This window comes from Leguminivora glycinivorella, chromosome 17 (assembly GCF_023078275.1).
Source record: "Leguminivora glycinivorella isolate SPB_JAAS2020 chromosome 17, LegGlyc_1.1, whole genome shotgun sequence".
NCBI classification, from domain to species: domain Eukaryota; kingdom Metazoa; phylum Arthropoda; class Insecta; order Lepidoptera; family Tortricidae; genus Leguminivora; species Leguminivora glycinivorella.
In genome coordinates this window covers 12,597,521-12,612,292 of record NC_062987.1, presented here as the reverse complement: position 1 = coordinate 12,612,292, position 14,772 = coordinate 12,597,521, and the positions used below count along the sequence as shown (strand labels likewise).

General features: G+C 35.8%; 1 protein-coding gene across 3 annotated transcripts; it reads left to right on the top strand.

Annotated features, from left to right (window-relative positions):
• Positions 1-867: 867 nt before the first annotated feature.
• LOC125235306 (REST corepressor) lies at positions 868-7,866 on the top strand. 3 transcript variants are annotated; one of them, XM_048141826.1, is made up of 11 exons: positions 868-1,123; positions 1,452-1,589; positions 1,669-1,883; positions 2,373-2,561; positions 2,964-3,053; positions 4,042-4,157; positions 4,278-4,509; positions 4,944-5,097; positions 5,270-5,422; positions 6,040-6,134; positions 6,369-7,866. In XM_048141826.1, the coding sequence occupies exons 1-11, from the start codon at positions 1,018-1,020 to the stop codon at positions 6,459-6,461; spliced, it is 1,581 nt and encodes a 526-aa protein (XP_047997783.1). In that variant the 5' UTR covers positions 868-1,017; the 3' UTR covers positions 6,462-7,866. The 3 variants fall into 3 exon arrangements, with proteins under 3 accessions (XP_047997783.1, XP_047997782.1, XP_047997784.1); XM_048141825.1 differs by having other exon boundaries at positions 1,437-1,589; XM_048141827.1 differs by lacking the exon at positions 2,964-3,053 and having other exon boundaries at positions 1,437-1,589.
• Positions 7,867-14,772: the final 6,906 nt, after the last annotated feature.

The window sequence follows — 14,772 nt, the reverse complement described above, 5'->3', positions numbered from 1 at the left end:
CTATAATTCTCACCTAAATTAAATACCTAACTTATACTTACCTATCTGCTGGGTGTTATTAACTAATTTATCAGATTAAAGAGTTATTTGGAACAGATGCAGAGAATAATAACAAATGAACATCAAACATAACATAAGAAACAAAGAACAAGCAATTTTAATTTTAACCTTGCTAGACGTCTTTCCAAATAAATTACTTATATCTTAAAATAATGTAATCCACTCCACACTGTTCTATAGAGTTTGCCCAAACATACTCGATTAGGGTTATAGGATAATAAAATGACAAAGTATTCGTGCATATGATATTATTAATGTACTTGCTCGCAGTATGCGTTTAAATCAGAGTACCTATTTTCCAGTAATTACGTGCCGATTGCTTTGATTGATACTTGAACAATAACTTGACTAGAGACATCTCTTTGCCTGAAAGCGTACCACCAAAGTAGAAGAGTACTCTAATTTTTCTTGTTACATTCAGTTATTGGGATAATTATAGTTTTGATAACGTTTTAGCATTTTTGCCTCAATTTTAATGTTTAAGGCTCTATAATTAAACGGTCATTGAATAAATCGTTCTTAATTAATATTGTACGCAATGTTTCATTTCATCGAGTCCGTACTCAAGATATTGCCAGCATTAAAATTTCAATCATGCTTTGATTTGTAAACTGTTTCAATAATACTTAATAATTTCAAGATATTAATGTGCTATTTTGCTCTGGAATATTATTAATTTTAAGATATTTATACCATTTACAGTTAGTTTTAATAAATATTTTTTAGATAAACACGAAGTGAATGCCTCAAGTCAAGTACAGACGCCATTAAATGAACCGTTGCACATCGTTGCTGGTTTGTCAAATTATTGATGCGGTGGTTTGAATTGAAGTGCGAAGCTCCGCATTTCCAATAATATTCGTTTTTATATTGTATATTTTAAGTTAAGTAAATGAATTTGTGATTTGTGTAAAGTTGACTTTCTATTATTTGTCGTAAGTGCTTATTTAGTTAATCATGGTTCTGGCGGAACGAAGTACTGATGTTCGAAACGGGAAGCGGTCGAGAGGGCCTAGCCCCAATGGCCATGGAAGTCCAGATTCCAGTTCAGAGGATGAGAATGGTAAAGTACTCCTTAATAATTGCTGGTTGCTTTCTGGTCTTATGGTTGAGCTTATTTTGGGATAAAGATATAGCAGTTTATTGCATGTGGTTTTTGTTCATCTCGTACGTCAGTAAGTATGAGTCGCCCATCCACGGGGTGAACAATTCGTTGCGGGGCTTTTACGTTGTTGTACACTCACCAGCATTATCATGATTTTTTTAAATTAATGTCATCTCAATTCATGCTTTCTTTTTTATGCTTCTCATCATCTACATCTGCTCCATCTACATACTGCTCATCTCATCCTCGTCATGTAACATGAAACAAGCAGTAGTGCCATTTGCAGCTGAGAAGATAAGAGTAGGACGGGACTACCAGGCAGTGTGCCCCGAGCTGGAGCCCTTGGAACAGCGAAGACCTGAACTAATTTCTGACAGAGCATTGCTTGTGTGGTCACCTACTTGTGACATATCTGATTCCAAATGTAAGTTTCATTTCTATATTAAACTATTCACATATTTTATTTTGAATTTTTAATCAATCTTGTAATAATTTTGTTATAGTGGACGAATACATAACTATAGCTAAAGAAAAGTATGGGTATAATGGTGAACAAGCACTTGGTATGTTATTCTGGCATAAACATGACCTAAATCGGGCTTCCATGGATTTGGCCAACTTCACACCGTTTCCAGACGAGTGGACAGTGGAGGATAAAGTGCTATTTGAGCAGGCATTCCAGTTTCATGGCAAAAGCTTTCACAGAATTAGGCAGATGGTAAGTACTACTTACTTCATATCTTAGCTTTTTATAATAGGTAGTAATTTTTGCGATTTTTAATAATAAATAAAGAAAAGTATAATTTAATTTTGTCCTTTAAAACAAAGGAGTAGTAAAATGACTATAACATGTATGCCTCAGTATTTAAGCAAACTTATTTATTCTATGGTGTTGTAATCACTTACCATCAGGTGATCCTTCTGGTCACTTGCCTCCCATTATAAAAGAAGCAAGCATTCTAACAACAACATTTTTATAATAATGGCAGTGGGGTTATGGTCCAGCCCTTCATTATGTGTCATTAGTTATCCTTTTGTGTTTTGTGTGTAAACACAGTAGCATTTCTTTTGTCTCAAATTATTCAAACAAAACAAATTTAACCTTGTTAAAGAATGAACTAGACTAGGCTATAGGTTTATTGAACTTTAATTAAATAAAAAAAACAGCAAACAGAAAAAAATTGACATTATTTTGTTTTTCCTACAGTTACCCGACAAATCAATAGCATCATTAGTTAAATATTACTATTCATGGAAAAAAACAAGAGCACGGACTTCACTGATGGATGTGGTTGGTGAAGGTCGCACGGCTACAGGATCGGGTACAGGCAAGCGGGAATCCGGTGCCGGGTCAGAGCCTGGAGGCTCAGACAAGGAGTCCGATAATGATGAGAAGGTAGGCATCACCAACATTTACAAGTAAAGCTTACATGTAGAATATCTCATTACCAATATATTTTGCTGTACAGCCCTACCTTTATTTTGTGTATGTAATTTGTTAACAAAGTGACTGGATATTCAGATCTTTCCCATTTGATAATTGCTGATGGTCTATCTGGATTGTCCAATAAAATCAGTCCCCTACAGTGGCACTAGTAGTGAATAGAAATGCAGAGTAGTAAATTTTGATTGGTAGTCCCACATTTTGACAATAATTTACTTTTGAGTCCTCTGTACGAACTGACTTATTTCCTACTCAGTGTTTAATGGTGCCCATTGACTGAACAAGGACTTAGGTACTAAACTTGAAATCTGCTATAGTTCTTTATGAGTTATGGGCATGTGTTGGCTATGACAGAAGTGGACTATCCATCGGGGTATTGTCCGCGGGAGCAGGTCGCCCGGCCCGGCGACGCGCAGCGAGCGCAGCGGCTCGCAAGGCGCCCAGGTGGGTCATCCCACTTCACTTCTCACGGATCGATGTTCAGTGTCTTCTTCCATTCTCTCACCATGTCTGTCTATTTAATTGGTGTTTTATCATTCATATTTCGATGTCTGTCAGATTCCCTCTCCCAGACGTTGTTCTGTTCCGAGGTTCCCATTCAATGGTGTCTGTTTCGTCATGCAATACCTAGTAATGCACTTATCATTCATGTCTACTTTCTGACGTTTGGCTTGTGACCACGCTTTACGCATCATTTTGATTTTCGTAGATCGCATATTATTATCATTAATTCATTTTAGAAATAGCAATTTTTTTTTCATATTCATCATTGTCTAGTTATTAAATTCATTTTCAACTTTTTTTTTATTAATCGTTCAGCATAATGTATTTTATTTTTATTTGTTGTTGGCTATTGCTTATTTTTTTTTTTTTTTGACTGCTCTGCATTTTTATCTACATACTGTTGCTGATCATGTGAAACTTTTATTTGTTTCAAAGATATAAGGTTTTAATGATTCATCCCAATGAGTAGTCTCCTGTTTCTGTAACAAGTCTAGTTCAACTTGTCAGTTGAGGATGTTTTATTTATTACCTGATATGTGGATAGCGTTGAAATAATTTTGATGTCGCTTTTTATCCTCTTCACTAAACAGGAGGGTGCTTTTCTCTGTAATTAATGGAATGAATGTTGTTTCGGAGATATTCATGTTAACAACTTTGTCATAATTACCATAAATCTATATTACAGACATTTATTGCACTATTTATAATTATAAATGGAAAATACTTCGCGCTTCCAAACCTTTTCCCTTAAAACCTAATCCCGCATGCTTCCTTTAACAGCCCCATATAAATTTGTAAGTAAACTGTGTGTGCAGAATGACATTTAACGGGTTTTTAAAAGAAGTATGTGAGGGAGTCCTTGAAAGTCCGTCCTATGCGTAGGAGTGTGTAAGGAGTTGATTGCTAGTAAAATGTTGTTGGGGTTTAGGGCGAGAACGGCGGCGAGGGCGCGGGCAAGTGGTGCTCGGTGTGCGGCATTCAATGCTCCCAGACCACGGCGCACAACTCGCAAAAGCTGTGTCAGGCCTGCCTCGTGCACGCCAGGTAGTATCCTCCGAGCTTAGGTAACATTAATTGTATCCATCCGTTTGAATCTTGCATGTCTTTAAAGTTAGACTTGAATCGATTAGGACTGTTGTTTGAATGTTGGCGGTGATGTGACAGACGCACGGGGACGATGAGACCGCTCTGTGGCCCGTCGGGGCGGCGCGGGCCCGGCTCCAAACAGCAGCGGTACAAGCACCGGCTGCCGAGAGGCATTTACATCAATCATGATGATCTGGTGGCCATGGCGACCGGCCCGCAGCCCGGCGAGCCTTCGCAGCCCGGGCTCGTCAATCAGGGCGAGGCGATGCTCAAAGCCATGGACAGAGAAATTATATCTCTCAAGAGACAAGTAAGACGCCACCCGTCGACAGAGTCGCTATGTAGTACCGTAGCGGGAGACGCATTCTCACTCTACGTCGACACTTGCTAACAATCCCCCGAGTTTTCTATTAATTTTAACATGTGAAGCGTTTGTGTGATGTAATGTGAGAATGTGCTAACAACCAATGCTCCCTGACGAACAGAGTAGTGTTAATCTGTAATACACACTAGGTGGTATTGCATTTGCCTAGAAATGCATTCTGCACCACAGAAACTCATTTTACCTCCCATATCCCTTATTATTTATTTCGCAATTTATTTATTAATACAATCCCACGACCCTACTACTAGTTTCTTGGATAATCCAGATATGCACTACCAGTCGTTTTTAGTTTGCTAGTGCTTTTTAATTTGTTATTTAAGTCTTTTGTGGAAACTAAAGCTTGTGAATGTCTACTGCAGGTGCAACAGAACAAGCAGCAACTAAGTGCAATGAAGCGTAAAGTTGGAGACAGTGGAGTCGAGGAACTGAGGCCTGGCGAGCCTCCGGCAAAAATTAACTCGCGCTGGACTAATGACGAGTTATTAATGGCTGTGACAGCTGTTAGGAAATATGGTAAGTTGAAATCATGGCCTAACATTATAGTTCACACTGAAAAGAGTACTCTTTCCGAACAGACCACTAATGCATAATTCAAAGCGTCGATCGCATGTCGAATTTAAGAAATGCTAGTTTAAAATATAATAGGTATTGAATGATCTTTAATCTTAATTTTTTTTGTGTTCAGGCAAAGACTTCCAAGCCATCGCAGAGACACTGGGCACAAAGACCGAAGCGCATGTACGCACGTTCTTCATCTCTTACCGCCGACGATACAACCTCGACGCCGTGCTGCGAGAGCATGAAGCTGACCGCGGCAACGCCAACCACATACCCGCAGGTACTAAATTGGCCTTAACACTTTCGCAACTAGGAACCCAACTGGTGGGCACTCGTGAGCTTTGCTCAGATGCCAGAGAACCCGCTGAGAGGGTCCTCGCCATACAAGCGGGCGGTTATAAATAACGATCGGATTCTGGAGTAGTGCGCCATTTTTTGGGTGTTGGATGTGTTAAAGCTACTTTTTATTCTAATAACATCAAGAAGCCTAGCTAAGCAGCCCGAGAACGTGGCAGGTAACGCCGATTACATCCAGCCTGGCAAAAAAAGAGAGTAGAAATTAAGTGGCAACACCGTAGTGGCGTCCCGTTTTCATATAATTGACTTGAAAGGACGACACGACGATGTTGCCAATTTTTATTTTCTAAGCTTTTTGCCAGCTTTTTATCTACTTGCTTATCTCGTACTGCTGGAGGCTGGACACCTTACGGTACGGTGGGAATACATAGCAGATCATGGCAACGCCAACCACATATCTACAAACAGGCCTTTATTCTTTTGTTATAATGATAAAGCTCGCTGTTATACATATAATATTACATAATACAGTCAAAATAAAAAAGATGGAATGAGCGAATATAGTGGAATGGAGTCTTTAATATAATTCTTTCTTTTTAGGAACCACTAGCACGGAAAACGCCGAAAGTGCCGTTGATAATTCTAATGGTAACAATGGGACAGCTTCCCCACAAATCACATCTAAGGACGAAAAAGTAAGTAAATATCACACCAAAGTAATCAATAGTTTTTACTCAGTATTTTAATATAATAATCAAGTAACAATTTGAAACCTGTCATTTAATTATAAATTAATCAATAAGGGGTTAGGTACGATCAAATAGTTAAAAAAAATTAAAGTCCAATTTTGAAGTATTTTTATTGCAAGTGTGTGGTCATAGACATCTTATGACATAAAAAAAAATCTTATGACATTTTTTTTGGGACAGACGGAAGTGGACAGCGAAGGCGTAGCCATCGGCGCGCCGGCGGAGCAGGGCGGGCCGCCCACCACGCCGCCCAAGCACAAACCCACCAAGTGATGCATCTCACCCGCGCCCTGGCACACGAGCCTAGCCACCGCGACCGAGATCTAACTATGGATGAGCAAACGGCAACGATTCACCTTACTGTACAGGTCAAATTCACAAGACCTGGCATGAATGGAGCTAGTCACCCGGCAGACAAATCTGTGTCTATTCCTCGCCTCACATGGACGGATGTGTCCGTCAGACAAATCTGTCAGGTCAGTACGTGTATGGCTAGCTAATGAGCGAACGAAAATCTGCACCTGTGTGACAGATGAACCAATGAAATGGTGGCTCTTGATAGTTACGACTATATCTAGATACCGGTGTCACTCCAATCAAAGTTTTGTTCATTCCATTCATGCCAGCTCTCGTGAAACAATCTGTACCTCTAGTGTAGATGTCATTTGAAAACCAGAGGCCACTTAAACGTTTCGGTAAGCCAAATTTTGTATAGGATCTTTAAGAAAGCGGGACGTTTTGGAAATTGTCTAAACAAATTCTTTTCAAAACAATATAACGTTTTTGAATGAAATTCACACTAGGGACTCTGGTCATTTATTAACCCTTTGAACGCCATTAATACTGAAGGCGTCTCTAGTCGTACCCACAGCGTCATGGAAAATATGTCATGTACTAAGGTGTACCGCACTTGCGCTCGTGACCTTGGCGTGACGTTTTTGTTTATTAAAACGTTCAGTGGGTTAGTGAAATCGTACTTCCTAGATCACAGGCTTTTTCGGTCCTAATAGAAGAAGGGTTCCCTATAGATGTATACGTTGTTTATGCCTTATTTCTTTGCCCTCGTATGAGGTGGATAGATTAAGAGTGAAATCATGGGCACTTTTCTTCCATTAAGATTATAGAATATAATAATAAATTCTGTGTAGGACAAAACATGTAATTTTCATAAATTAAAAAGGTGAGGGCTACGTTTTTGATAACGGCCCTTGTATATATTCTATCGATTTCAAAATATCACATTTTTGAAGTCTTTCTTAAGTATCCTTGTACTTTATAGCGGTGAGGGTTAAAAATGCGATATTTTGGAAGCTATGCTTAGGTGCATATAATTGCCAATTTTAATGAATTTATACAATCGTGTCTCTTGCTTTTCATCCAATGTCAATCACTGAATTATTCGCTATGATTGCTAAAATGTAAACTACTTATGTTATGAGTGTATCTAAGCAATATGTTCACAATTAGAATATTTATTCTATGACATGTCATAAATTTCTTATGTAATGAATTTTAATTTTCCTACCGGTATATTTAGTAATAAAAATCTTCAAGGTGGTGATAAGAAAAACACAGGCATTTTATATGTTAGGACATAACCCGCAGTCATCTTGCGACAGGGTTATCAAACTATTAGTATCTCGTCATCGAGTATTGTCACAAAAGAGCATTAATTTATGTTGCTATAAATTGTCTAATTGGCTTATATTGATAGGGAGTTTGTTTTGAAACAACTATATGTATAAAGCATTACAGTATGTGATCAGTCATGTATTTCGCAAATGTGATAAAAATATTATGAATTATCCACATAATACATATATTATATAATAATATGTACTCATTCATTGGTCAATCTGAAAAGGACCTACTGTCACTTTAGCATTTTATGTTTGTGAAATAATGTCTGATCATAATTCCATCCCTTAGTCGTAAAAGTCTCAATGAGATGCACAAAATGTGCATGTGTAAAACTAAATGGTGCAAAACGTAATAATTAATTATGAAAGAGTGATGTACAATATGATGTTGGGTTGTATATTAAAAAGGTCAGAGTACCTATCGATAGTATACGCTTCAGGAAAGCATCATTTTATTGAGTTTTGTGAAGGCAAATTATGTATTAAAATGTAATTTCAAGTCCGATATTTAACTGAAGTACTGATTCAGCATTACGTACTTTCTTAACCCATTCCTACAGTTTACAGTCACATTTGACTGACTTCTAAATGAATGAGGGTATTATACTGTTGGCTATCAATGGATGCGTCATAGCATAGCAAATTTTAAACTCGACACTGTCTATGATCTCGACGAATTTGTGTGATAGCGGTTATAACATATATAAATATATTCACTTGCCTTGATTGAGGATAAATGATGTCTCGCATACTCGCATCTTAATATACGCATATGGCAGAGTACTGCAGTAGCGGTGTTACTACTGATAAGTTTTGTATTCTAAGTAAGAGCAAATAGTAGCTAGGCATTTTCATGTAGTCTTAATTTATGGATAAGTATATTATCAATTTTAAATGTCCACGTCGCTTATAGTTTTACTTAAAAACTAACATTCAATCTAGATATCTAGCTTTTAATCTACGACGCTCGTAGAAGTATGACATTCTTGGTTATTTTGAAATTACTATGTATAAAAACAAAAAATAAACTGAACATTGGAAGCAATGTAAATATCTTAAGATAGCTAGGCATCAATTTTAAGTTGCAAATATCTTATTCACTTTGATTATGATCCGAAGCTGGCTTGATATTTCACATAGGGTCAACATTAACTTCAAGACATTTCTGCTACCTATTTTCAAAATCGCATATTAAGCCTTTATTGTTCCAAATATAGTAAATTAGTTAAATCTAGTAAGAACAGATGATATATCAAAAATAATATACTATTAACAATATTTTTGTATGTTAAAGGACAGCTCACAATTTAGGGCAATTATGTGTGGAAGCGTGTTTTTATAGTTTGAAATTTAACCTTATTTTTAACCGACTTCATATAGTATTATAACTATTTTATATCTTATTCTAAATAGATTTCGTTCGTTTTAGGTTAGTGGATTTATACTTGCGTAATTTTAAAGCATAATGTACTAGTTTTAAAGTACGTACATCACGAATAAGATGATATTTGGTCTTACCGAACCGAAGACGTGGTTACCGATATTAAGTTTTTATTGACGTAGTGATGTTTCAGTTTTTTATGTAACTAACACCAGATATAAGCATTTTTAATGAAATATAAGCACATCGTATTTTTCCTAAAAACATTTGGCTACTTGTTTCGAAAATAACAGGGAAATGTCCGCCTAAAAGTGTTTTTCGCTGTTATAGCTTTCTAACACATTTGACGTAAGCAATATGTTTATTTCATAATTTTGTATATTTTTATTTTAAGCGGAATCATCTTCGCTTCAATATGTGATCATGTATTCCGATTGAACTTATTTTTAAGCTGGTATTGGTTTCATAATTGTATCCTAGACTTGCCGAACGCTTGTAAATATTTAAAATGCTGACATTACTATTTGCTTGTTATAATCCCATTTTTAAAGTTCCATAATAATTCTTCGGGCACATCTTGAAATATATTAGAAAAAAATTGTAGTCTTATTTACATGTGTCAACAACTCCAAAGAAATCCACATAATGAAGTCATCTTATTTATTGATGCTAATTAGAGCAAGTAAGATTATTGTTGCTGAATTAAATTATTTTTTATTAAGAATGATGTGTTCTGTATATTAAGGATATTAATCATTTTCGTTTATGAAGTTCTTTATTATTTAAGTTAAAGCTCAAATAACCCGTGTTAGTCTGCGAGTAAGGACTTATGGTTTCTACAAATTATTAGGTACAATATTTAAAATCGAGGAAGCTTTGATTTTGGTTTAAGGATATTAAATAAGCATAAGTACGTTAAACCAGTATTTAATTTTACTCACTAATAATTCCTTGAATAAGTTTGTTAGTAGTAACTCTTCTAGCAAACGTAATCCGCGCGGTATGTCATGTATGCGTGCCCTGTACATACGTATGTTTGTAAGAAGAGTTATTTATGAACTTATACTAATTATGTTAATGGTTTAACCTCGTCCTGCCCATTATGATATACTCGGCGGGCAAGCATAGGCGCGTGATATGGCATATCGCGTCGGTGCGTCCTTTGTCACTTTTTTAAGTGCGAAAGGGATGCACGAACCGCGATAGGCTTTATCACCATTTTATCATATAGGCCCGCAGGCAAAGAATATAATACTCACTATAATACTCGCAGGTGTCGCCAGTTAGGGCCGGTTGCATCAAACCGTCTGTCACCGTTAAAGCGTTCGTTAAATAGGCTAGTTTCCTAGTCAAATCAGCTTCTTTTTAAAAACTGTCAAAACGATTTGAATACTGAGAAGTGACGTCATTTACCTCTTCTTCTTCACTTGCTTTACTCTTTGACTTATTAAATGGAAATTATGTTTAAACATAACTACTGTCCATATTTTGCTTCTAATTATATGGTGCTTTATTTCGTGCACTGCATAAAGGAAACTAGCCTATTTTATTGTACCCATGGGAAGTTCATGTGACGATGATGTGTCTGTCAAATGTGGTTGATGCAACTGGCCCTGTCACTTTCAAATCACATTTGCTTTGAAGGTTTTTTCGCGGTTTTACATCACAAGCTTAGCTCCGTATCTACGGCGGTTACAGCGGCTGCCCTAAACTACAGTATGACTCACGAGATATTTTGTCGTTTTGCTTGTGAAATTTTGAGTCATGTGATCCATCAGATTTTTAGGACATCTTGTGTTTAGCGATTTCAAATATGTAGTTTTCAAATGTAGGAATTTAAAACGTATCACCACCGATATTATATTATTAGCTAACTTAGCGCTAAGTATCATAGAATGTGTGCGTGTGGATTGAGTGAGCACCTTCCGAAAATTAAAAAAAATATGCTGATCATTTAGTAAAAGTTCTAAAACAATTGTAAAACGAATCTCTGAATTTGTAAAAAGATAAATCAAAAGATACAGTCATTAACATGTGCTCACTCAGTTCTCACAAACTACCAACGAAAACAGTGAATGTATTCATTTAACATATAATATTTATATACTAACATTTAGTAAAAAATATGCCAACTTACCTCTATATATTTTAGATCACCTAGTGACGTATTTATTTTTTTACAAATTGTTTCTTATGCTCACTCAATCCTCACACTTTTGAAAAGCCGAATTTTGATGAAAAACATAAGATTTAGACCGCTATTATATGTGTATAGTTTAGTAAAAGTGAAATGGGAATTTGTAAAATACAAAACGAACCACTAACGTGTCAGGTTTTTTTATAATAATTTTTTGTAAGTGCTCACTCAGTCCACACGTTTTCAGAAAGTTAAAAATGTAAATATCTTAAGATTTGTAGCACCACAGACACTCGAAAGTACTTCAACATTTAGTAAAAATTTTTACTAAATATCCACCATCTAATATTTTATATTCGTTGTCTGGTTTTAAAGATATTCAGACATAACTTTTCTCATACAAATGTATCATGTAGGGTGCCACACTATGTCGGCTGCTAATTTCTGGTTTCTTACTAGTGAAGTATTATATTCTTTGTTTCTTACCAATTATCATTAATGTCCTTTTTAATGCATGAATGTCGATATGGTTATTATCCTGACGTCGATAAAAATTACACAATACACATCATCACTAGGCCAAGAACATATCCTAAAAACAATTTGCAGATGGAGAATTAATATGGTAATAGTTTAATATAGACTATTATCAAAATTGAACGAAACTCCCCAATCTCAATATGACAATGGGAAGGCGGGGAAAATCAGGAGCCGACATAGTGTGGTCACTGGTCACCCTACATGATACATTTGTATGAGAAAAGTTATGTCTGAATATCTTTAAAACCAGACAACGAATATAAAATATTAGATGGTGGATATTTAGTAAAAATTTTTACTAAATGTTGAAGTACTTTCAAGTGTCTGTGGTGCTACAAATCTTAAGATATTAACATTTTTAACTTTCTCAAAACGTGTGGACTGAGTGAGCACTTACAAAAAATTATTATAAAAAAACCTGGCCCCGTAGCCGAATGGCATTTCTCCGACGCCAAACGAAAGCGATACGCCGCTGGCTCTGTCGCGCCAATACGCAAGCGCGATAGAGATAGATATCTACTAGCGCTTCGTTTCGTGAGCGTTTCGTGAGCGATTGTGCCATTCGGCTAGCCACCCTGACACGTTAGTGGTTCGTTTTGTATTTTACAAATTCCCATTTCACTTTTACTAAACTATACACATATAATAGCGGTCTAAATCTTATGTTTTTCATCAAAATTCGGCTTTTCAAAAGTGTGAGGATTGAGTGAGCATAAGAAACTATTTGCAAAAAATTAAATACGTCACTAGGTGATCTAAAATTTATAGAGGTAAGTTGGCATATTTTTTACTAAATTTTATTTTTTTTTTATTTTATTTTTTTTTATTTATTGGTATTTAGGACAACAACAGCCGTAAATATATAACTTACATAGGTATTTTTACATAGTCTTAGGCCAATAACAGTTATCCGTTGAGTGAAAAGTATTATACACAATATGTTACTAAAAAATAATGATTGTGTTACATATTTAAAATTACAGTGAAAATGTGCAAGCCACACAGAAAACAGTGAACTGATGCAAACAATACATACAACGAAAAGTGAAGTTAGAGGTCGACACGCAGGTTAAATATTACCCTACCTTAATAATATTTTATTTAATCTATGATAATATTTATAGGTACTTGAATTTAGTGATTATAAATAATTCTTATACTCACGCTTATACCCAAGGATCACTATATTACGCAGATTAAGCTCTTGTAAGAAATGACTATTGTTCTACTTTTTTTTATATACCCTTCCATATTATAAGTGATAAGATACCAAGATATATCGTCTTTCCAAGCCCAAACACAAAATACCTTTTACCTTTTACTTTATAATGAATTACATTTTTTTTTTATCTGTTATTTTTCAATAATGATATATTTAATACGTCATTTTTAAATTTATTTTTAGTGCCGTTAAAAGGATCTGTTGAGTCGAATTCCTGGTTATAAAGATGCGGAATACGAGATAGTACAGCATTTGCCCCGTAGTTAGTAGAATGTAGTGGGACTTGAAATAGCGTGGTATTCCTAGTGCGACGTTTAGGAACCCGAAAAAGTATACCAGATAATAGCTCAGGGCAATCAAGACGGTTTCGAACTATATCAAAGAGGAAGTTCATATCGGCTAATTTACGTCTATTTTCAAGTGTGAGAAGGTTGTATTCCTGGCAGCTGTCAGAGTAAGAGGCAAATGAATTATTAAATTTGTAATTTAAATGATTAATAAACTTCCTCTGGATTCGTTCAATGCGGTCTTTGTGGATGGCGTAGCAGACTGACCAAACTGGGGAAGCGTATTCTAGGACGCAGCGTACATATGCATAATAAACAATCTTAAAACTTAATAAACTCTGGAATGGTTTGCAAGTCCTCATTATAAAGCCAAGGTTACGATAGGATCTATTTACTATTAGGTCAACGTGGTCTCTCATGGTCATTTTCGCGTCTAGCAGTACCCCAAGTCGCGTACTACGTCGACTCTCTGGACTGCCGTACCATTAAAATTATAGGAAAATATAATAGGTTTCCTTTTGCGTGTAAAACTAATACATTGACATTTACTGATGCTGATTGTAATTCTATTTTCTATATAGTATCTCATAAGATTAGTAAGGTCACTTTGCAAACGCTCACAATCTGCTAAAGATTTAACACGCAAGTATACTTTTTTGTCATCAGCATACAATAAATGGTGAGCATTTGTGAAACATTTATCTATATCAAAAATGTACGCATTATAAAAGAGGGGACCGAGATGTGAGCCCTGAGGCACGCCAGATGATATATCAATAAAATCAGACCTGAAATGTTAGTACTTATATAAATATTATATGTTAAATGAATACATTCACTGTTTTCGTTGGTAGTTTGTGAGAACTGAGTGAGCACATGTTAATGACTGTATCTTTTGATTTATCTTTTTACAAATTCAGAGATTCGTTTTATGGCCCCTGTACACACATGGCCAACGGTTCCACCAGCCCTTTGTGAAACCCCTTGGCCAAGATAAGAGCCGCTGTTTACACATTGGCGAACCAATCACTTGGCATTGGCTCTTCATGAAAGATGGACGTGTAATGAAAAAATCTAGGAAATTCTTGGTCATAGACGTTGGCAGAAAAAAAATATTAAAAAATAATAACCCCGTAGTAAAATTAAATTATTTGCAATATTAACAATTTTTTGAATATTCTGATAAGAACATTTATCTTTTTTAGGAAATACATTAAACATTTGCAAGGTTATTTTATTTCCTAAAATCTACACTATTATTGGCATAGATAAACTTATTATTTTCGTAAATATATCACTACTGTCCTCTCTGACGGCTGACGACCAACTGAATGAAGCGCCAACGTGTAAACGCAGTTGGCCATTGGCGCCAAGATC